Source organism: Amblyomma mixtum, chromosome 2 (genome assembly GCF_055824585.1).
Source record: "Amblyomma mixtum isolate Tamu chromosome 2, ASM5582458v1, whole genome shotgun sequence".
Taxonomy (NCBI): Eukaryota; Metazoa; Arthropoda; class Arachnida; order Ixodida; family Ixodidae; genus Amblyomma; species Amblyomma mixtum.
Window position 1 is genome coordinate 308,122,229 of NC_143013.1, and position 23,164 is coordinate 308,145,392.

General features: G+C 46.5%; 2 protein-coding genes across 3 annotated transcripts in view; both read right to left on the minus strand.

Moving 5' to 3' along the window:
• The window catches only part of LOC149364878 (uncharacterized), a 70,454-nt gene extending 63,219 nt beyond the window's left edge, over positions 1-7,235 (minus strand). For both annotated transcript variants that reach the window (XM_089574836.1, XM_089574835.1), the window contains exon 1: positions 6,970-7,235. In XM_089574836.1, the coding sequence (XP_089430962.1) occupies positions 6,970-7,051 (82 nt within the window). In that variant the 5' untranslated portion in view covers positions 7,052-7,235. The remainder of the gene's footprint in view (positions 1-6,969) is intronic.
• Positions 7,236-8,914: 1,679 nt separating this feature from the next.
• On the minus strand, positions 8,915-22,661 carry Rpt1 (26S proteasome regulatory subunit Rpt1). The gene is made up of 11 exons (XM_089574840.1): positions 22,483-22,661; positions 22,215-22,252; positions 22,035-22,116; positions 21,862-21,953; positions 20,297-20,436; positions 19,633-19,801; positions 18,360-18,524; positions 17,452-17,539; positions 14,264-14,466; positions 11,767-11,863; positions 8,915-9,133 (listed from the first exon to the last, which is right to left on the minus strand). The coding sequence occupies exons 1-11, from the start codon at positions 22,556-22,558 to the stop codon at positions 8,976-8,978; spliced, it is 1,308 nt and encodes a 435-aa protein (XP_089430966.1). The 5' UTR covers positions 22,559-22,661; the 3' UTR covers positions 8,915-8,975.
• Between the last annotated feature and the right edge of the window lie 503 nt (positions 22,662-23,164).

Sequence of the window (23,164 nt, forward strand, 5' to 3'; positions counted from 1 at the left end):
CTACACACCCTCCTTGCTTGCTCAACACACGCTTCGCAGTGCGATATGCGCCGTCTCTTGCCCGACAGCCATAATGCGCTGAAAGTATGGAATTCACCCAGGTATCTCTTTGAGTGGCCGCTTCCGCGATGTTGTCCTTCACACCTCAGGAAAGCTGACGTGGAAGAACGGGCTTGCATAAGCCAGCCGATCAGGCCGGGATAATACGAATTTTCAGCCACTCTCGAAGGCGACCGAAAGGTGATGATACACGCTTCAAGAAAAGGAAAAGGCACGCAGACATGCTGACGCCGTTCCGATGACAGCTTCGGCGTCAAGAAGCCTTTGCTCTGCCTTCGAAGTTGGCCGACTGTGTTGCTAGGGGTCATTGAGACATTTCCACCCTGGGGTTAAGTTTTACATTGCCTGTGTGGTCGCTGGGGAAGGGGGGGGGGGGGGGGGGACAGTTCTTAAAGTCTGGCGCCATCGTAGAACGTGGAGAGATAAATAAAAAGAGAGAGAGGGAAAGCGGCTGGCAGCCTGTCTTACACATTGTTTCATACAAAGGGGACAAATCACTTTAAAGGGTCGTCGTTCGCTGAATTTACGGCGCAGACCTGAAACAAACGATCCCTACGCTCTGCCAGTGTCCTCGTTGTTGTGTAGCCCTGGAGCCGAGTGGCCAACTCTGGACGGACTCACGGCGCGAGGGCACGGGTTTCGCTTTTTCTTCGATCCAGCCTGTTTGTAGCGATGCCGACTTCTTATTTTGCTCCTCCTCGGGCTTTAGAAAACATGTTAACGATTCTTACTAAAGATCAGACATTTTCGAGACAGAGAAAAAATGTTAAAACCACCAATGAATAAGAAATGGTTGCCTGGGGGGCTCGACCCCTTGTCAATACTGGTGGGGGGGGTCCGACACCCTCCGATTTTTAAGCCTTGGGGACATGTGCACCGCACGCGGTGATATTGACTATTTTAGCTTCGTTAAGAGCCATACGAACTTCCTATGAGTGGAACTTTGTCTCAAACAGCCTATAACGAAGTAAGGGACATGAGGAAGGGAACGTGAACATGCCGCAGCAGCGCTGAAGTCGAGTCCAGTAGGATTTCGGGGCCTGTTATCGTCCTACCAGACACGTAGCCAGAATTACGTTTTTTAGGGAAGGGCTCAAGCTAATTTTTGAAGTCGGGGAAGGAAGTGGAGTAAGCTTGATTTCGGAAGGGTCCCAACGAATCATGTTTGCATGCACGCCCACTACAGGTTAAGTAAAACGCTAAAGTACTTGATTTCTGTTCGCTGACACTGCAGAAGCAAGGTTTCTACAGCAGTCAGGCACGATGCAACACGGAGCTAGAGCGTAAACCTTTTCGTCCAAATCTCAAAAGGAAACGTGAAGTCCTATCACAACAAGCTATTTGTTATCCTTTTCTCAGCTAAACACCGCTACGCAATTACCGCTCAGAGTCATCAAAAAGTGGAGCTCCGCCTGAAGGGTACGGCACGACAGCGTCAATGGTTTAACGCTCACACATACGGAATTGGCCACTCTCTATACTTTAGGTTCACAGATCGCTGGGAGTCCTCATACCACTCCTGGCGCAGTCGGCTGTTTCAAACAAAGCCACCGGTGGGGCTTGCGAGATACAGGTTGCTCTTCCCGGACGACCAATCATTAATTTAACTGCCTTCTGCCACGGTAGGCTGATTTCCACCTGCCACGGCGACCAGGCTGTGACGACGTCATAATGTCACGTGACCACAGATGGCGAGTGGGCCACCTGCTTTTCCACTCAAGCCGCCGCCGACAGGTTCACTGCAGAACGGGAGCCATAACGTTGACGCGTTATGAAGCGACGAATGGTCTAGTCGAAAGCATTTAAGGCCGGGCCCCCGGTCAAATAAATCGTCCACCTCACCGAAGCCGTCCACGTACTCTCTGAAACCTTCGTAGATTAAAAATATTGGTCGACTTGGTAACCGGGCTCATCTCCAAAGCGCGCCCAAAAGTATTTGCTTACGGATGAATTAAACGGACCCCGCCTTCCACCTTCCCCTACACGCCCACCGCGCGAACACGAAAAAGCGACGCTGAAGCCGCACCGAGCCGAAAGCGCGCGTCAGGGCCGTGCCTCCTCGAGCAGCGTTACGGCGCGCGCGCCAAGGCGATTAGCGCACGCAGTGCGAAAAGGCAAGACGGAAACCACGCCTTCGGCCGCCCCGAACGGCCGCAGGTTCTTCGAAACGCGAGGTCTTCCTTCTCTCCTCGGGACAAGGTCGCACGGCCGAGCCCCAAGAAGCCAAGGCCACGTACGGCCCGCCGCGAGCCCAACAGCTTGGTGCACAGCAGCTGCCCACCGGACGGGTCCCGCTGCTGCGCCCTGACCGCCAACGAGGGCAACGTCGTTCAGCTCAAGAGGAGGAACAACGACCGGTGTCTTTCGAGTCCCTCCAGAGTGTTTACAAGCGCGCGCCCCGCGTGGGAAGAAGGCGCGGCGCTCTCAGATCTGCTCTCCAAGCTTATGATGGCAAATCGTGACTGTTTTACCGATAACGGGTGAAACGAAATCCGTGTCGGAAGACCTGCTCGACCGAAATCCAGAACGAACGCAGGAAAAGAAAATAAGCGTAAAAGCTCCCAGACTTATTGCCCTCTACCGGGGCGATCCATCACTTTATCGCCCGCTGCCTCTGAACGAACATATATATCCAGTCGTGGTCCTCTTGGCTATCCAACACTGGGGGGGGGGGGGGGGGGGGGGGGGCGACGAAAGGACAAAAATAAATGCGGAGGGGAGCATAACGCGACGCTCAAAGTCGTGCCGTAAGGGCGGTGTTACAGCGATAGACACTGCACAAGGGTCTTCCGGCATGATTGGACGCGAAGCCAATTTCTTTGGACGTCCACTGATCCGCCCTCGCGCTGCCAGCCAGTTAACTCTGTAAGTACAGCTATAGTTCCTAAGCTCATCTAGGGACTTTGGGTACAGTGACAGACGGACCGTCGTCCCAAGACCCCCAAAGCAACGGGTCCAGTTCGTCTTCAACAAAGAAGCATACGCTTTCGAGGTGTCGAACTGGCTTCCACATGTGACGACAATTAGGCCGTCGTCGTATGCTCCTGCCAGAATGCCACCACGTGTCGCAGCGGGAGTCAGGAAACAGGAACCCGCTGGGGTCCCGGAGTACGGCAAGAGAAAGACCGTCCAGACGAAGCACGCAGGCGTCCAACATAACGAGAATTGGGGTTCTTTGGTTGGTAGGTCTCAACATAACGAGCCACACCAGCAGCACTGCACAAGGGTTCTGCTGCGAGGGGGGCCCAGATGACTGGCGGAGCGCGAAAGGGGGAAGGAGCGGTCGCCGGAGAAGTGGTGGTGCGCGCAGCTGCGGACGCCACCGAGGCAGCAGGCCAGTGTGCGAGTGGGCGTCACGCCTCGGCGCCCTGGGGCAGCCGAGCGGATAAACAAGTGGCGCAGAAGAAGAGCGGCGGAATCGCCCCCTCCTTCCCCGTCCCCCCGAGGTGTCTCTCAGTACGACGCTTTCGGCGAAGCCCCCCACCGATGCACCCGGTCTGAATCGCGACACCGGCGATCTTCTTTCTTCACGGCTTCGTCACACCACTTTCGCTCGACGTATCTCTTTCAAGAAGAACGTGCACGACCCACTCTCTGCAGATGTACGCGACCGCCAAGCAGGCCAGCGCGCACAATGGGCAGCCGACAAGAAGGATCTGTGATGGTGTCACGATACACGTGGTTGGACAACGCTTGGATACACTGGAGAGAACATGGTCGAGCGCACGACTCAACACCGCAAAAACCGAATAGCTGAAGAACGCAAGGATACTGCACAAGAATTTGACACAGAGGTGAATTTATCGGCAACAAGCTGCTTACATCTGAGAGACAGTCGCAGAAAGTCCACATGACAAGCAAGGCAGGCCGCGATCCATCGTTGTGGCTGAACGTTTCTTGATGGGCCGGGCCCGACTTTCTGGCAGCTCCGCTTGTGACGGCGTGCAGACCGTACAAGAATGATTTCTGCGGCCTTTTAATCGGATATATCGGATATTTAATCGGCGTCTACTGTGCAACTAGTGACGCTGCCGAATTCAATATTTCACGGTTGTGAATAGCATGCAGGGCGGGGCTTTACATTTTTCGGGGGCACACACCGCTATTCAAAAAGCGTTCGCTAACCCATGACTGAAATCTGGCAACATTTCGCCGTTATGAGAAGTCGCATGGAAAGACTTACAACATTGAAATAACACCTATGAAAAGTAACATCTAGACTGGCTCCAACTCGCGTTCACGTACTTCTAGCGTAATCTGCGCGAAAACTGGTGACACTTGCACGTGGCAAGCACGCCGTTCTGCGCTCTCGTCGAAGGGCTACACATAAGCGGCCCTTTCGTTACATATGCACGTTATAATGCTCAGCCAATGTTTCCGAAATTTGCGACATGCGCGATAAATGTAATTCAAGGGCACATCGGCCAGCATCCGTCCCTTGTTCGCACTGAAATTCCGTTTTCTGATGCAAGTAGCACCAGACAGACACCTCTGCTCGCTGCGAGAACCTGTTCACGCGTTCGCTTCCGTGGAACTTCGGACGGAAGGCGCTGAACGGCCACTTTCTGCTCGGAAGGCGGGCACAAAGGTGTTACCGGCGTATCGCCGTTGGCAGACAAGGAGAGTGATGAATAAATAAGCAAGAAAAGGGAACTTTTTTCGGCGCCGCTATGGCACGACGCGCTTCCATGGACACGCTGAGCGCGGTCTCAAAGCCTTCAGCTGCCGCGATAATGACCTGCGCTTAAATTTTCCCCCCTGTTTCGCATTCGTTGTAGCAGTCCCCGAATTTTTACCGCCCCTCTCAGTGTTTCCAGCAACCGCTGCTAAAGAGCAAATGTAGCTAATCTGCTAAGACGCGGAGAAAAGAAGGAAGGCAAAAAGCTTCCCCGCCAGCACTACAAGTACGCCAGTTGCAAGAGTGGAATGCTCTTGTGAACAAGCCTCGAGTTCCTTCGGGTACGTGAGTGCCCCCGAAGTTTCCATCTCATATTTTACACTACGTCCGTTCATGACCATTCAGTACGGTCACCGCCTCCTCTACGGTCGCACTCAAGCAAAGATTGTCATAAAGACCGGTACGCTATGAGAATACAAATGATTCTGGTATAGGTTCCAGCCTAAATGCGTAGCAAGGAGAAATAAAGAACTAACCATTTGAACAACACCACCATAACTTGTTCTCCTTGACGGCCACAAACAGTTATTTATTACGCCACTCCCAAGGAACGGTGAAGAAGAAAAAAAAACTTTGCGCCGCACCGCTTTGCACTCCGTTATAACCAAGATTACATTTCCTTCAAAAATATGCCAGCACTACAAAGAATCTCGACGTTTACCCAGTGGACCTATCCTTTGCATTGTCAATGCCCCTCGTCTTTATGCAAATCTATTCAAACAAGAACGGCTGGTTCTCGTTGTCGGACGCATAAAATGTGACCGGCTTGGACAGAGCGCATTCCTGCTGGTCTTTGCCTGTGTGTGCCCATTCCGGAATGCCCCGGAACGTACCTACATACACCAACGAATGCTTCCTACACGCGATGATAGCGGCTAAATTGTGATGGGACAGGACAAGGCCCCCTACTCGCTGGGGTACGGCGTTTGCGTATTCTTAGCACACAACGTGCACGGTAAGATAGAAACGACCGGACTTATTTGCATTCGTGTCAGGCCGCATGGCCATGCGAGCACGCCTATAATAATCGCAGGTATTCTTGCGCAACGCAAAGAAGATTCCTGCCGGCCAGCTCACTTCCTCATTGCGCGAGTTAGTATGTGTATCCACAGCCGGTCCAGGACACTCGAGAATCGCTTACTAAGAATAAACACGAAAAAAAAAAAGGGGGGGGGGGGTGGACAGGAAGGCAGAGGAAAAGCTGAAACGACAACCCAGCGACCAGGTGGGCTCCCTGAAAATCCACTGCGTCAGTGGTACACACATTCTAGGCTGGCGGGAGGCCGGTGGCAGTCACACAATGAGAAGGCAACATGTGGCAAACACATGCAGCCCTCCACAGCAGCCACAATCGCCTTCATGGCACAGCACCTGCTAGGCAGTAATTCTTGACGTTTCTACCCAGTGTCCAGAAAAGCAGAACACGCGGTCACAATTGTTTCTCACGAGCAATGATGGATCGGCTGTCATTGAGCAAGATACCACGCATCCTCTTCAGGCGTCGACTGCATGCGCGAAGACAGTAGCGCGGTTGGGAAAAACGGAAGACAGGCATCGTGAACGTTCCCTTTGTTCTCTGCATCCTTAAGACAGAAGCTGCCAGTATATAAACACGTCAAACACAGTGAATAACTTGTTTCAACCCGGGTGCGCGACGGACCGCCGGCATATACCGCCGCTGAGGGCGAAGCCCTACGTCCGATGGGATGATCAATATTCAACGGACTACACACTTCTCCACAAGCCGCATGCACGAGAATCGCTTCGCAGGGCTTTATCTTTACCAACGCAAAGGCAACAAGGCGATTTCCAGACACCAAAGTCCACCGGACTTCGGACCTTCCGTCCGAAGGCCAGAACAGCTGGCTTTCAAATGCGCTGAAAGGTTTGCGGTGGGTGCTCCCAGCTGAGGAGAGCGGCGAAACTCTGTAATAACACCGCTAGTGGCATCCGAGGAACCGGTTCAAAACGCGCGCAGGTGACATCACGAAAATACCGAAGAAAAAGGTAACAGGCGTGAAGTGCATGATCAAACATGCCTTGAAGTGCTCATTTGCTGCGATTCCGTAGGCGCACGGCAAAACACTCTATCACGTCACAGTAATCGAAGCCTGTCATATAGCAGGTAAGGCCTATTGATGCGCGAAGACAAACATCCAGTGACACTGAGCAACTGATAACGGGCATTCGCGCCGAAAGCAAGATTTGATATGCGGCGTCTGCAAACTGACCTTTTTCGACGCGTCCCTCCGGAACAACAGCTTGCTCTTCGCTGGGTTGGGCATCAGCCATGCTCCGCACTGTGCATTCCATTATCACGCGGGTAACCACTCAGTCAGGCGTACACGGGCAAGGTGGACATGACGATGTGGAAACAAAAGAAGGGCTGATCAACTCCTCACGCCAGCGGTCACAACAAACAACGTGCTGCTACCACTGCGGCATCACGCCGCATGCTTTCTCCCAACTCTGCATCCCCTCCAATGTTTGGAGTGGGAGGAGTCGTCTGCCTCTCTGCTTCACGTACTCTCGCACTCAGGCTGCTCAACCTGTGACTCTTGCCTTCCAAAGTTCTCCAAAACGTTGCAACTATTTGCAGTGTATAAAACCTATAAAATTGTGGTAATTTCTGCCTTTTGGCTACAGTAACGTACTTTGATTTCAAGAATATAAATGCCTCATTAACTGTTACGGTAGCACAGCCGTCGCAGTGGCATAGACAATAATATAACATGGCGGCGCCCATATGATCGTAAATGCGAATACCGTGGATTGTAACTGCTTTCCTGTGCTCGTGAACGTCGCCGTCTGTTAAATATACCGAAGACGGCGAAAAATTTCGGACGTTGTTTTGCGCGCTCCGCTCACAATGGTTGTCTATATGCAAGCGTGCGAAAAGTTCAGCACTTTTGTACGGGCGCTGCATCCGTCACGACGAGGGAAGACAAGGCAATATTTTGTCCTGCGGCGAACTTAGCGCGTCGCCTGCTCATCATAGCGTCAATAAAAATTGCGAGCTGGTTGCGATATTTTCCGATGTTGCCTGTGTCATTTAGGCCGGCTGGAAAAGGTAAATACTGAAATCATTCATGATGCGTCGCCTTGCCTCGTCAGATGGAAGGGAGGACAGCGATACGGTGCTATCCCTGCCGCGACTGCTCTGCGCAGCGCTTCGTCGATCAGTGAACAACGTATTGGAAGCTGCCAGACTGCGTGCAGATTCTTACTGCACTCTGTGCCCGGAGTCGCATGCTCTTTCGGCGGCGCCGGCCTTTCTCTTTCTCTAGCGGCGTATCGATCAACGCGGCACTTCAGGGTATGTCCACCCCTTCCCCAACCACCGCTCTCCTTTTATATCTGCCCCCTGCTTCTGCAGCTCCGGTCTCCAGCTGCACAAATGCGCACTGTATCAAAATTTGTCTGCCGGTCCTGCCAAGGTCATGCCCGTCACGAATCGGAGGAAGGTTGCACTATTCTTTCCCACATACCATCTAAAACGTGTAAAGGCTCGTCCTGCTCACATTTTTCGATCCCGCGCCCTTGGGCTCAGCAGCCGAACACCACAGCCACTAAACCAGTGCGGCGGGAGCAGATCGCAAGTTCATCGTAACAGCGTTATGTATAAACAGTAGCTACTACAGTACAGAATCAGCAAAGAGGGCATTTCGTGTTGGTTATAGGGATACCTGCAGTCCTTGAGAAAAGGTGAGGGCTGTTTGATAGCTTTGCTAATGATGGACCTTTTCCTGAATATTCATATAGGGACAGAATAAGCAGCTGCAAGAGATATCAGCATTGATAGGAGGGTATCAAGATGCCACTCTGCTGCAAAAGAATCCTTTCATGTGAAGAGAAATAGCTATGTTAGGAATATCATACAGGAAGCATAGAGTGAAATACCATTAGACACTACAGAACATTTGTTTTTCAGAACAGAACTATTATGCAAACACAAATTCTACATTTTTCCAAGTGTTTTGTGCATGTTCTACAGAAATTTATCATCTCTCAAGCTATGTGGGTATTCAATGCTGCCAATCTCTCCTTTAACAGTGTGCAGTCACTTTAAGTGGCTCATAAAGTTCTTACCTGGTGTTATGGAGAAGTTTCATGGCCAATAAAAAAGCACTAAAAGACACCAACAGGGTGCAGAAAATAAGTGAGGACAGCAGTGACTACGTGGACAAGAATTTATTAGTACACCAGTAAGCAAGAACTCTGCAGCAAGAACACTCTCTCAGTTGTATGTCATGTAGCGAGGCGTTGCACTGAACTTCGCATACGACTTGATCACCTTGTTGATGGCCTCCAGGAAGTCCTTCTCAGTGGCAATCTTTCTCCTAGCTCGGATGGCAAACATGCCTGCCTCCGTGCAGACACTGCGGATTTCAGCACCTGGGAGACAATGCGAGCAGCTACCTTAGAGCACTGCCATGCAATTCACGTTTGCAGTGTAGAGCAGCTTGGACAGGCATTCAGTGGAAAGCAGTAACATTTACGTTTGAAACAAACGAAAAGTGAGATTTCTTTTCTTGATTAATGACAAAAGAAATTAAATGTGCCAATTGTAAATGTGCTTGTTTGCCTTAGGTATTGCGGTTTATCATTGTTTGCTTGCTTTGTAACACCTATTGTTTAATATATCTGTCTTTCATCGATTGCCGAGTACTGCCCTACAAGCCTTTATGGCTTGGGCAGACTTGTCTTAAAGATTGTATTCTGTTCTCTGAAAATAAAGGTGTTTATTATTATTATTATTATAAGACTGCGCATAACCTAAGCAGGTAGGGCTAAGTATGCCCCGTGAGCTTTAAATAATTCCATTCTAATGTTGTTTATCCAAAACAACTTGTGAAAGCAGCAGTTGTGAAAAAACTTACTGTGCAGTAATTTGTAGTATACCGTAAAATTCCGAGCAAGCGCCCCCCCTCCAGCAAATCAAAATAAATCGAAATCACTGGCAAAGTGGGGGGGGGGGGGGGGGGGGGGGCTATCCCGTAACGGCGCCGAAATTCAAGATGGCAACATTTTCCGCCACAAAAAAAAGCGCAATGTTCATGGATTTAAAAAGTGGGCTTCAGCATTCCGCTTGAAGCCCACTCCGATCATCTGGCGCCACAGCTACGCAGTTTCCCAACTGTATGTTTTTGGCTATTCTGACAGCCTCTTTCTGACAGAAGCAGGTTATTAATGGCCCGTCCAGCCGTTGTTTCCCACTTGAAGAACTCGAAGAGCGCATCGTCCACGCATTCACCAAAACTGGGCCGCCGTTACTCAGCTGTCTTGGATGTTTTGCTCTCCCGCAGTTATGCTGAAGCAACTTCTTAAAAATATTGCCCCATTCCCGTATCCGTTTGCAGTCGAGCTTGAAATGTCGAGATGCTTGGTGCACGTTTGTTCCATTTTCCCGATGCTATTGTACGACCTCAACTTTCTTCACCACTGTGTACAAATGCATCGGAATCATGAACTCCACAATGGCAAAACAAGACCACAAATGGCGCGTGCGAACGAGCATGCGAATGGCTTGAAAAGCAGGATTGGATTGGATTGGATTTTTGGAATGGATGGGGCAGACCAGTGTTGCTTGGGCGCGGTGCGTAATAAGGGCGCGGTCGGGGGGGAGGGGGCGGTTTCCCGGAACGGCGCGGAAATGTGAAATTGACAGTGAAGTTAGGGGGGGGCCCTTGCATGGGTGGGGGCGCTTGTTCGGAATTTTACGGTATGTGTTTACTATATCCGCATTTGGCAAACACTTATGACTGTCAAATTGTCTGAGTATTGCGACTGCATATATACATATGCAGTAAAATCTCTGCACATGTTTCATAAGACACAAAAAAAATATTCATATGAACGGAACCAACTAAATTACAAACACCATCACAAAACGTATGCATTCTTGTTTATTTCTCTTTACTATGCTTGGGTAAATATATTAACGCTTCCAGAACACATAACAATTCACACTGAGCAAATACCGTAAAAACCCGCGTATAATACGAGGTTTTTTCCCATAATTAGCGTGCTAAATTTCCGCCTCGTACTATTTGCGGATCCGAACAAAAATTTTCGAAGTTACTCGATGTTTTGGTTTCGTTTTTGCGGCGTGGCTATGGCTTCGCTTCGCTATTGGCGCGTGGCTACGGCTTGGCTTCGTTACTCTCGACAAACGACGTCACGACGTCGTTTCTTTGTTGATCCGTTGGGTGCGCCGGGGGGTCGCGGTGTGCCGTGCGCCTGTTGACAACACACGTGCTAGCATGTAAGGCACGCTTCGTGAAGTGGATATTGTTTTAGAGAGCACGATGTCACGGTCTCGAAAACAGTACTCGGCTACTTTCAAGCGATTTTGGCTGCGGAGAACATCGGCAACGGTGCGGCCGGGAGGCAGTTTGGTGTCGTCGAAGGAAGCATTCGTGGATGGCCACAACAGAAAGAAGCCCTTTTCGCGTGCAGCGGAATGCGACAAAGCTTTCGCCGCCGTTTGATGGTTGTGTAAACAAACCGTTCAAGGACGCAGTCAGGCGGTGCTACGCAGAGTGGATGCGCTCAGGTGAGCCTGCAGTGACGCCAACCGGGCGGCTGAAGCGGGCTTAAGAAGTGCGGCATCTCGAACGCCCTCGATGGCATGGAAGATGAGTACATTTGGGATGATTTGTCGGACAAAGAAATGTTCGAAGAAAGCGCTACTGAAGAACAAAGTAATTGAAGTGAAGTGCGGGATGCGATTTGAATAAATGTCTTCTATGAGCTTGTGTTACTCGTATTATACGCGGGTGAAACTTTTTTTCCCATTTCGCGTCTCTAAATCTTAGCCCCGTATTATATTCGGGTTCGTATTATACGCGGGTTTTTACGGTAATCATCCAGGCAAAGTGCTGGAAGAATTTTGGAAAAACAGCCTCCCCCTATAGTTCGTTGCTAATATGCGTGCTGAGTAGGCAATGGAGAGCAAACACTGGGCCAATGCTATCTGATTATAGATGTATTCAAAGATCCAACTATTTTGACCCCCAGCTACTTACCAGTGCTGTTGGGGCAAAGACGGGCCAGCAGCTCGAAACGAATGTCCCTCTCAACACTCATGGAGCGGGCATGAATTTTGAAGATATGTGTCCTTCCCTGAAAAGAAATAGCAGTAAAAAGTTAAAACAATGAAAGAGATAACAGACAGCAGATAACAGAGCATTTTATTTTATTTATTCATTCATTTCTTTTTGTCTCCGCATTTCTGGGCAAAACCACTTCATGGGAATTATGTAGCTAATATACTACATAATTTGGTGCCATGACTTGAAACACTTAGCTAATCACGAAATATAGTGTTCATAAGCAACACTAACCCATGACTTACCAATGACAATAAGCTGTTGCAGGATAACAAATGCATGTCAAATTTTTGACACAGAAAACATGTACAACACAATACTGCTAACATACCACAGGTTTTCAGCTGCTGATAGTGCACTTAATTAATGACATATTCCAGTTGGTGAGGAGCAGCTCTCCAAATTCTTAAAAGAGCAAGGTGCCTAGGGAGTCAATGGACCATACTAGTATTGCAGTCCAATCAGAACTCGGGATCTGATTTCAAATCGCCCACTGATACATACTCTTCAGTTCCACAGAGCAAGAAAGCTTGCTCTGGACTGCCGACTGTAATGCACCATTAGGATAACTAAGCAAGATCACTATTTTGCCAGACATGTAAGCAAAATGGAACAGAATAAAGAACAGCTGGTTTAAAAGAGATTGAAGTAGGGAAGACTGTGCTGTTACAGCAAAAGCTTGTTAACATCCTTTATTCGGAAATCTGGGTAACTCGAACTGCCGGCTCTGTCGCGGTCAATGCCAATTCTCGCTAATTCAGGACAATACAAGTCCAGCACCGGTTAATTCAAATGGGCTTCTGGAGAGGGTCAGGGGTCCCAACTAATTATCCCGACTTTCACAACTCAACTACTTTATATACTTACATTTCCTAGTGATGTCTGAGTCATGCTGCAACCTTTTTGAGGTTTTCAAATGTTTTAATCATGTTTCAAATCCACCACTCCACATGTGATGTAGCTGCTAGCTTTTTAATCAATCCAGAGGTTTCACTATTGCCGCCGACGCAGAACAATGTTATGCAGCTTGACCAAGTAGTTGCGGTTTCGCTTTTCAGAGCTTCGCGCCAGCCCGCAGTGACGGCAGCACAACAAGCCAGCATCAGCCAGTTAACCCTTTAACCCGTTTATTTCTCCTCTAAAAAAACCATAAAGAAAGAGAAAAAATAATCATCCAAATGAGTAAGGCCTCCCAAAAATTTGCCCATAGGCTCCTTGGGGTGCCCCTTGCCATGGCCATCTTTAACTAAAGGCGAAAAATTGGCACGTCCAAATGGGGAGAAGCCTATTGCCGCACTGTTCTCATCTCAAAATCAGTCAACCATTGCCCAGCCTTTCACCAAATAAACTTACTGTGATGCAAGTAGTTCCTGACAGTTTTTCAGGGTCATCTGATAAGTTGCACTTTTGGATAATTTGAACAATTTTGCTGCTCCCTTGAAGTTCAAATTAACATGCTTTTACTGCATGCATAACCCACAATCTATAGGCTGTTGCAATCTTTTTGTGGTCCAATGACAATCCTTAAAGGGCAGTAAGGACAGCTTCATCAAATTTTTGTTCTAGATAAAATCTGACAGTTTAGCTTTTTGTGGCTCTTTTGGTATGTTGGCAATCAGAAAATATATAGTCCAACCTTAATATAGCAAAAGATGGATGTTATAAAGTACTGCCTATGTTGAACCATTCCTAAAAATGTTTAACAAATATGCATATGCAACTTTTACTTTAAATATCGAACACGGTCAGTCACAAAACGAATGTATCAAACGCTTAGCGCCAAGCGGTGACTGCATGGATGGCACTGCACAAGTGACTGGTGGTGGTACAACAAGTATTCATGTCATGGTGTGCACATATATCTTGCACTAGTAGACACTAAGTTGGGCATATGCAATGGCTTGCGTACAGATGCTAAAATCTAAACAAAAAAAACCTCGTATTACATGCGGTTTTTACTTCTGCTCAGCAGCATAGAAACTGGATAAATCCACATTACGGCCTGAAACAGAACAACGCACCAAAACAAGAGATAAAGTTATTGCCAGCCCATTTTTAGCTAATTACTGCCATCCATTGACTAATGCTGTATAGATTTATTTGTTTGTTTGTTTATCATACCCTCAGGGTACAGAGCACATTTCAAAGGGGAAGGGCAGTTTACAACAATAAAAGAACGACAAAGCGCTTTGTATACCGAAACAGCACAACACCTTGAACGCATGCATGCTTACCGCATGTAAGGCTGCATTGAAACTCGCACCCTTTTGGTTCAGTTAGAAACACTGAGATATTCCAAACACTTTGCTCATTTAACTAAGCTTTCTTGTCACGTATGGTCTACAATGGGCAGCTGCCCCCAGACAAAATATCCAGAAAACACCACAAAATAAGGACACAAGAGTTCACTCACCTCTAAGTCAGGAAGCCCAAACTCCACTTTGCGGTCAAGTCGGCCAGGCCTCATCAGAGCCGGGTCCAGGATGTCTGGCCGGTTGGTGGCCATCAGGACCTTGATGTTTCCACGAGGGTCGAAGCCGTCCAACTGGTTGATCAGCTCAAGCATGGTTCGCTGCACCTCATTGTCACCGCCAGCACCGTCGTCAAAGCGGGCACCTGTCATGGGACATATTCAATCAAACATGGAAATCTGCACTATGCAAGATATACAAGATGAATTATGCAATTCACACAGAACTGACAGCTAAAAAGTGTATATTAACATCAGTATGTCCATCATACTAGCCGCAGTAACATTGTTTGCGCTGCTCTTCATGTGTGGTCAAACTTGCCAGGACAGCAGCTTGGACATGTTGGTTATTCATTTGTGATGGAACAGCGCAGAATGATGGGACAGGACAGGAGACAGGCGCTGACTTCCAATTTAGTTTACTTTGAAGAAACATGGCTTCTTATACCATCTGCACATCCACATGCATCACATACATATCGTTCATGCACTCTAAAATGACAAAAGAAGTTTTGCAATCATAGAGGTGAATCAAAGCTTAACATGCCAAGTTTCTTCTTTGTTAACATGACTGACAGTGTACTGATACAATGCTCACACATTGTATCAGTATGCCTGATGTGGGCTGGCACAAGGAAAAGGAAAGGAGGAAGGTAGTGGCAATTTCATATATTCATAACGTTTCTCATCGCTTAAAAAGAATTGATCGAAAAACTAGAGTGAATGTGGTGTTTACTGCCCCTAACAAACTGAGAAGCCTCAGCAGAAGTGTGAACGTTAATCCGACCAAAGAGAAGCAGGGGTGCATGGTTAAGCACAAATGCCTCCTTTGTGGAATGCACCGAAGGCCTAGTGTATTCGTTGCCGGTGACATGTGGGAAAGAATACATACGGCAGACTGGCAGATGCATTAACAAAAGACTATTAGAACACAAAACAAGTTTCAAGGGGGTATTAAGCAAACAAGGGAAGGGGATGAGGGGCTCGTTATAAATATGACAGAAGCCAACAGCCACAGAAACCAAGGGGCACAGGGGATTTTTTTTTTTTTTAAGTTATTTTATTTGGTGGTGTTCATCAATTTAGAATATTACTGAATATGTTATCGTTTAAAGATAACTGATTAGAAAAGCAGAAGAAAAAACAACCATCTGCCGCCGGTGGGATCCGAACCCACGACCTCCGAATTACGCGTCCGGTGCTCTACCTCTGAGCTATGGCGACGGCTGTCAATTCTTCTGCTTTCGGGGGTATTTATGTTTTACAAGTAACCTAACCTTGAGAGTGTTCATCAGCGCCACCCACGTTCATAAGCGGCGGACGTAGAACGTCCTGAGTTACCGCAGGTGTGACGTAGAACGTCATCGAACGGGGAGGGTGGAAGCTGCGTGAGAACCCTCTTATCCCCTGTGCCCCTTGGTTTCTGTGGCTGTTGGCTTCTGTCATATTTATAACGAGCCCCTCATCCCCTTCCCTTGTTTGCTTAATTGCTTAGCGAGGGCCTCGATTCTGGCAGCCTTGACGCCTTAGGAAGCATAAGAGGGTTCTCACGCAGCTTCCACCCTCCCCGTTCGATGACGTTCTACGTCACACCTGCGGTAACTCAGGACGTTCTACGTCCGCCGCTTATGAACGTGGGTGGCGCTGATGAAAACTCTCAAGGTTAGGTTACTTGTAAAACATAAATACCCCCGAAAGCAGAAGAATTGACAGCCGTCGCCGTAGCTCAGAGGTAGAGCACCGGACGCGTAATTCAGAGGTCGTGGGTTCGGATCCCACCGGCGGCAGATGGTTGTTTTTTCTTCTGCTTTTCTAATCAGTTATCTTTAAACGATAACATATTCAGTAATATTCTAAATTGATGAACACCACCAAATAAAATAACTTAAAAAAAAAAAATCCCCTGTGTCCCTTGGTTTCTGTGGCTGTTGGCTTCTGTCATATTCAAGGGGGTATGAGGGTCTAATTTTTTTTTATTAACATATCTTGCTGAAACTTAGCATGCAGGCATATAATTGGATGCTTGTTTTGAATATGCATTAAGATTTCAAATATCTCACCTGGAAGGAAATATATGGCAAAATAACATATCCTAACTAGGTCATTCCTTACAGGCCTTTATAGTAATTCATCAGTTAAAAAAAAAGAAGCTTTTTTTAAGAATAAGCAGACATTTGCAAAGGCCCACAGCACATCCTAAAGCTAATAAAATGCCTATAAAGTCATTTTGTTGTTCATAAATTTAAAAAGAAATGGAAAGAAAGAATAATGTGACAGTAATTAACCCACACTTGGCCTAATTGCTAATCTATCATGTTTAAAGGAAAAAAGAAAGCTTTAGGATGTGTGGGAGATCTTTGGAAATGTTTACATATTATGAAAAAATCTTTTTTTTAACTGAGGAATTATCATAAAGGCCCGCATGGCCAAATTGGGATGTTATTTTGCCATAAATTTTCTTCCAGATGAGCTATTTGAAATTTAAATGCATATATCATGTCGACAAATAAAAACTTTTAAAGACCCTCATCCCCCTTTAAGCAAGCATGCAGAATCTAGGAATTCACTGCAGAAATTGCCCTTCAAAACCATGCGCTTCTGAAATCAGTAGGTGCAAAGTACTTGTGAAGCACTAAGATCAGTTGGTCCGTGAAATCATCAAGGCAGTTTCAATAGCGAGGCTGTGCGAGCATTGCTTCAATATGCTGTCCGTCACATTAACAAAGAAGGAAATTGACATGTTAAACTTTGATTCACCTCTATGATTGCAAAACTTCTGTCATTTTAGAGTGCATGAGTGATATGGGGGTCATGCATGTGGTTGTGCAGATAGTATAAGAAGCCATACTTCTTCGAAATAAACTGAGTTGTAAGTCAGTGCCTATCTTCTGTCCTGTCCTTTCATTTTGCGCTGTTCCATCACAAGAGGTCAAACTGATATGGTAACCTGTCACAGGGCTACAGAGGTGCTCGCAACATGTAAAACGGTGCATGCTCGTCAAGTGGAAAGACACATGTGACACGCTTTTTGTTTTAGCATCCAAGATGTGAACCTCATGAAGCAAACTAATTTTTAGAGCATCAAAAACGAAACCATAAGATATCACAAGCATTTAAAAGCAGGCCCTTACCTCCAATGGCATCGATCTCATCAAAGAAAATCAGGCAAGCCTTCTTGCTGCGGGCCATCTCAAACAGCTCTCGCACCATGCGTGCACCCTGGAAGGAGGCAATGGATGGCAATCAGTGAGGTGTTGGCATGCGGACTATGAGCGAGACCATAGTGGAGGGCTCCAAATTCATTTAGGCCCATCCAGGGCTCCTTGATGTGAGCCGAGTGAAATAACAGACAATACATGTAAATATTTGCCACAACTTTGCAAGCTATTTTCAGTTACTAGGCATTATGTGCTGTATAAATGCAACCTTACTGTTCTTTAATATTTCAGGAGACTTTCAATGAAAGCAGCAGCTTGTCATACAGTCCCAATTTCATAAAATATTCAATAACGTCCACTGGCACAGCCAAGCATTACGAAGACCCAGATTTTGGGTGGCAGAAGAAACGGGCAATGTGTACTTGCAGCATTATTGTTAAAATAACTATAAAGCATTCTTGTGAGGTTTTTCTAACACTCCTCATCTTACTTGCACTTGCTGCGGCAGATGAACATCACCAAAGATAAAATACTGCCAATGGCCGATTTCCTGATAAAGAAGAAAGGACACCAACATACTGCCCTTTCTCTTTGTGTGTTCTCCTAATACAAGAAGAACACATCATCAGAAAGATGATAAACCGGCCGTATATTTGACTGCATGCTGAGAGTGCTGCACATGCTGGGACTCATACCTTCCAGCATGCTGCCAATGTTGAGAGAAAAAATTTCTTGGGACAAATAAACAGCAATATGTGTTCTAAAGCCCCTTTCTAAGAATCTTCTTGGAGCATAAATTCAAAAATGCAAACACAATGGAGAGTTATTGAGTATACATGGCAACGTGCATTCGCAGCATGCGACACTGATGCAGATCTTACCTCACCAACATACTTCTGCACAAGCTCTGAGCCAATGACCCTGATGAAGCAGGCGTCTGTCCTGTTGGCCACAGCCCGGGCGCACAGCGTCTTTCCTGTGCCAGGGGGCCCAAACAGGAGCACTCCCTTGGGTGGCTCAATGCCCAGGTTGACAAATCGTTCAGGCTGCAAGGGGGAATACCGAGACCATGTCAGCCACCCTACACTAATGGCCACAGGAAGTGCAGGTCAGCAGTAAAAATGGATCACTAACATGACAATAGAAACTGCACACCAGCCCTACTGAGGCAACCTTGTGATAACAAGTGAATCAAGTTCACAGCTTAATGAGTAGCACTGAAATGAAATAAAGTAGCACAGCCTATGACTGCAGCAGCAGCAGCAGCAGCAAGAAAGTTGTGCTGGGCAACATGACCTGTCCACAACCTTGGGGAATCTGCTAAATTTTTATCTTACACATTTCGGCCTGATCTGAACTTTCATCAATTGCCCGCTGCAAAGGGAGGGCCACAAACATCACCATCATAATCATTCTCAACACAATGAAGCTGTAACTGAAGGGAAGGCGATGTGCAGCAGCCCTATTTCTCAATAAGTGCATCCAGTTACCTCAATTATAAAATGCTTACAGCATCGCCGCAACAAGCAGTTTTCATTTACTGCTGGCACAATTCACAACAACTACAGAGGTGAGATAGACATCTCGGCTCATGCGAAGATGAAAACTTTAAAAGGGCATCGAGGACAACTTCATCCAATCACTGTTCTTAGTAAAAAACTGATTCTCTGGCTCTGTCTGGGTATGTGAACGTTTTTCCACCAGAGAAAAAAAAAAAAAAACTGTGGCTGAAAAAACTGAGTTTAAGAATTTCCCCGCTGCTCGATTCAAACTTGTGGTGTCCACACCAAGAAGGACTGGTTGCCACCGTTTTGAAGTGAATGGTGGTATAGCACAGCCTCTGGGATCCACAGTGTCGATGCACACAATTTACCAACGAAATCGGCCAGTGGTCGAAACACGTGTATTTCGTTTCTTGGTCTTTTCTAGCTTATAAAAGCTCAGTTTTCAGTGAGGGAGGTCTGTTTGTGGTTAGAATTCGATAGCCTAACGATACTGGCCGACTTCAATTAGTCCTCAGCATCCCTTTAACCAGCCCCATCCGTGTGCTGTGGTCAGCGCAGCTATCGTCACTGAATGGGCAATCACACAAGCAACAAGCAGCACACCCTTGTAATTATGTGCAGCAATGAAGATACAGAGAATCCAGCTTACATGCAGCAGTGGCATCTCGACGACCTCCCTGAGCTTTTCGATCTGCTCTTTGCAGCCACCCACATCTGCATAGGTGACATCTGGCTTTTCCTCCACTTGCATCATTGTGACTGTGGGGTCAATTTTGGGCGGCAGAGGGATGTGTATCTGGTACTTGTTCCGGTCCACACTGTATGCGTGCCGGTCAAGGAAGCGATTCAGCATTAATGTCACAACCAAGTAGCGTCACAAATGATTCAAAATATACTGGAAATCAATATTTATCACGAGACTGAAATGAAGCAAAGATTACATATTGAGAGCTAAGATTTTCAAGTTGCAGTAGTGGTGCAGTTTGTCGACAGACAATTTTAGCACTGGAAGCTTACTCCCATCACAGATTTGCTTTCAAGTGACAAATGCATGGCAAGTGACTGCCCAAGAAGCATTTGTTTCTCTGTTGAACAGCGCATAAACGTAACACCAAATGCTGCTCTCAAACAAACTACAAAGTTACTCAACACTTCATGCCTCCCACATGGACACCAGCAACTGTGCACATAAATTTTCTTTACAGCACAACAGTTTCTGTCACTTCAATCAATGTGACCACTTATGAAATTAATAAAGAAACTTATTTGCCACTATAAACCGTCTATCTGGCAAGCTTTGAAACATAACTCACCCTACTCTCATCCCTTCTTCAATATCTGTAGGAGCCACAGAATCAGCCAAGTCAACAACAAACTTTGCAAACTGCTTGACATTGATGATATACTTTGGGTCTTCGCTGTCAGCATTTATTATTTTAGTGCAGCGGGCAACCTGCAAAACAGAATGATACATAAACCACATTTTCTTAGCTGGATACAGTACTTTAAATGTGCTATTAACCACACAACATATCTAAAGTAGATAAATTTTTTTGCCTGGGCAAGAGCCATTCACTCAATCTGTTCGTTCAGAATGTAGTCTTTTTCAAAAATATACAGCCCAAGGAGTTTGCTTTCAAGCCACGTAGCGGAGATCTTTAGCATATTTGAGAATCCTAAGCTTGAGAAAGTAGAGGACTTATGTTCTTCTGACATTCGTGAGATTAGGGTCCCCGAGTATGCATAGAGAGCCACGCTGCAAGGCTCAGAAGCAGACCCCTTGGGCTGTATACTTTTGACAAAGATTGTACAGCAACCATTTGAAAACAGGTGCAATCTGAGCTCTTCGTAAAAAGCACAACACAAAAGCGCAAATTCACCATTTTCCTACACAAAATGTCCATGCCAAGCAGCATTAGTCCTTTGCATGTGTCATAAGTTAAGGCAGTGACTAATGGAACTAGATGGCCTGCTGTAAAACAGACTGATTACACCAGATCTGGCAGCAGATTTCAGCAGAAATGGCCAACTGTCAGGCACTAACACAAAAATCCAATGCAGCTCAAGACAGCTGAAGGAATTCACACAAGAGCTGATTCCTACTTTTTTTTTCACCTAAAACCTCGATGAAAACTCAACATTGCTCTTTTTTCCTCATTTCGCATTTCAAGTGAAGCAGTTAAAGCATGCACCACTTTTGTTTCAGATCATACATTACTCATTTTTTGGCTCACAAGAGGCACACAAAAAGATTGCAACTAAAAAACAGCGCAGATGAAATTCTGCCATGCTTGCTTAGAATCTAAAATTCCGTTGCAAGCTGGCATACGATTGAAAACGTTTGTAAGTGCTTTTTACCTGTTATCTAATGTAAGATAAATAGACTTGTGATGTGAAGTTGACTTAACAGAAAGGTGCACCAGTTGCACATACAGGTTTACAAACAGGTTTCTGTTGTACCCATTGGTTTCAGTTTCAGTTTCAAACTGATGAATTGGCTATTTGCTTGTTTGTGTTTATGTGTACTTGTTGGTTAGCTATTCATGTCACATGCTTGTTGTTTATAAATACTTGTGCGTGTCCAATAAACTGGGTCTTTGGTACCAGTTTACGTTGAGTCTCGTTTCTTCGTTCGGCCACCTCAGTCAATACTACAGCTCATTTGATCAGTTTAGTGACAGTTCGCTGCATGCACATTAGTAACAGGATCAACGTTAACAACACTAAAGGAAACTGCCTGTTTCTGCCCATCAGTTTCTAAGCCATTTCAGGCAGAACTTCAGCTGAGAGCCGGCCCACATTAAACCAATACAACAAATCATATCCTAGAACTGAGTGCCACAGTCCAAACATTCATGTGATCCCAAGCGTCGCTCACCTGCAGAGGCTGCTCGTTCTGAAGGGTCTGCTTGTCGGCTGCCAAATCCCAGAGCGCCGGTGGGGCTAATCCTGTGTCTGACTCCTTGATGCCTGACATAGAATTAAGTAAAAGTTACACCTGCTGCACGGTAAACGAAGCTACATCACAACGTTGACATCAAATGACCTCACCTGTAAGTTCATTCACACGTTTCAATATATTCTGAATGTCTTCCTCGGTGCGTTTGATCGACTTGCTGTACTGGCCTGCACCCTGAAAAGTAATTTGGTTTGTGACCATCACTGCATACAGCGGAGCCACTCCAAAGGCAACAGCATGCTGGTAAACGGCTGGATAAATGAGCCCCTTACGTAGGTCTTTAGCAGAGCGATGTCACCTTCGTCAAGAACTGCAAAGGAATTGAAAGGGCATGCAGAAAGCACTCGCTGGAAATCACTGTTCAAAGCTATCTAGAGAACGTACTCGTTGCGCAAAACAGTTTGATGCCAGCGAAACTACTACGACGCTACATATTCGAATGCTAACAGGGAGTCGGAATATGAAATCTCTGAGATGACACATCAAAACTCATTCTCCACATCTGAGTACTGCTAGGAACAACCAACGCGCTCAATATACCTTTTATTTCTTGCTCCTTTTCATCCTTTTCCTCTTTCTTGGTCTTACGCATGTCATCGCCTAAATGGTCAGGCATTTTTCTTGACTGTTTAACGGTCGTTTATAGTAATGCTTGTATGCAAGTATGCCGCAAGAGCAGTCCACAAACCGCGTTGCCCTACGTCCCACTAAGCATCCAGACTTAGCGCAAAGCTAAAAAAAAAGATGCAATAGAGGACGCTGCATTCTGCCACAATAATTTGATAGTCTTTTCATCGTTTCTAGCTAAACAATTTACAGGACCTTAAAATAACACATCTCACTCTAAGTACAAATATATTAGTGACATTTTTACAGTTTTTTGTAGTGTGGATTTGAACAATAGTTTCTGCCAGACAGCTGGCTTCACATTTCGTTCCGCAAGAAGAGCCGCTAAAACTACAATAAATATCGCAAAACAAGGAGACAGAGAGAAAAAGAAAAGTTTGTTAATTGGAAGGGCAAAGATCTCAGCCAGAAAGATAAACATCTGGCTTGCTGCACTGGGAAAGAGGAAGAAGGGGTTCGTCTGTACTTTCGGTGCTTCGGGTGATAGTAGTGACAGCATTTCTCCACGCGTAGCATGTATCATGCCCGCGATCTTTCAAAAAGAACAAAAAGTTACCCAAAGTTACCGATCGCGTTATTTCGAAGTTTTCACATT

Excerpts from the sequence above, each read along its gene's own strand:
- Rpt1 (XM_089574840.1), bottom strand. The coding sequence starts at position 22,558 with ATGCCTGACCATTTAGGCGATGACATGCGTAAGACCAAGAAAGAGGAA. Across the intron at positions 17,540-18,359 it reads TGCAGAAGTATGTTGGTGAG|GGTGCACGCATGGTGCGAGA; the intron begins GTAAGATCTGCA and ends GCCTCCTTCCAG. Across the intron at positions 14,467-17,451 it reads TGAGATCGATGCCATTGGAG|GTGCCCGCTTTGACGACGGT; the intron begins GTAAGGGCCTGC and ends GTCCCATGACAG.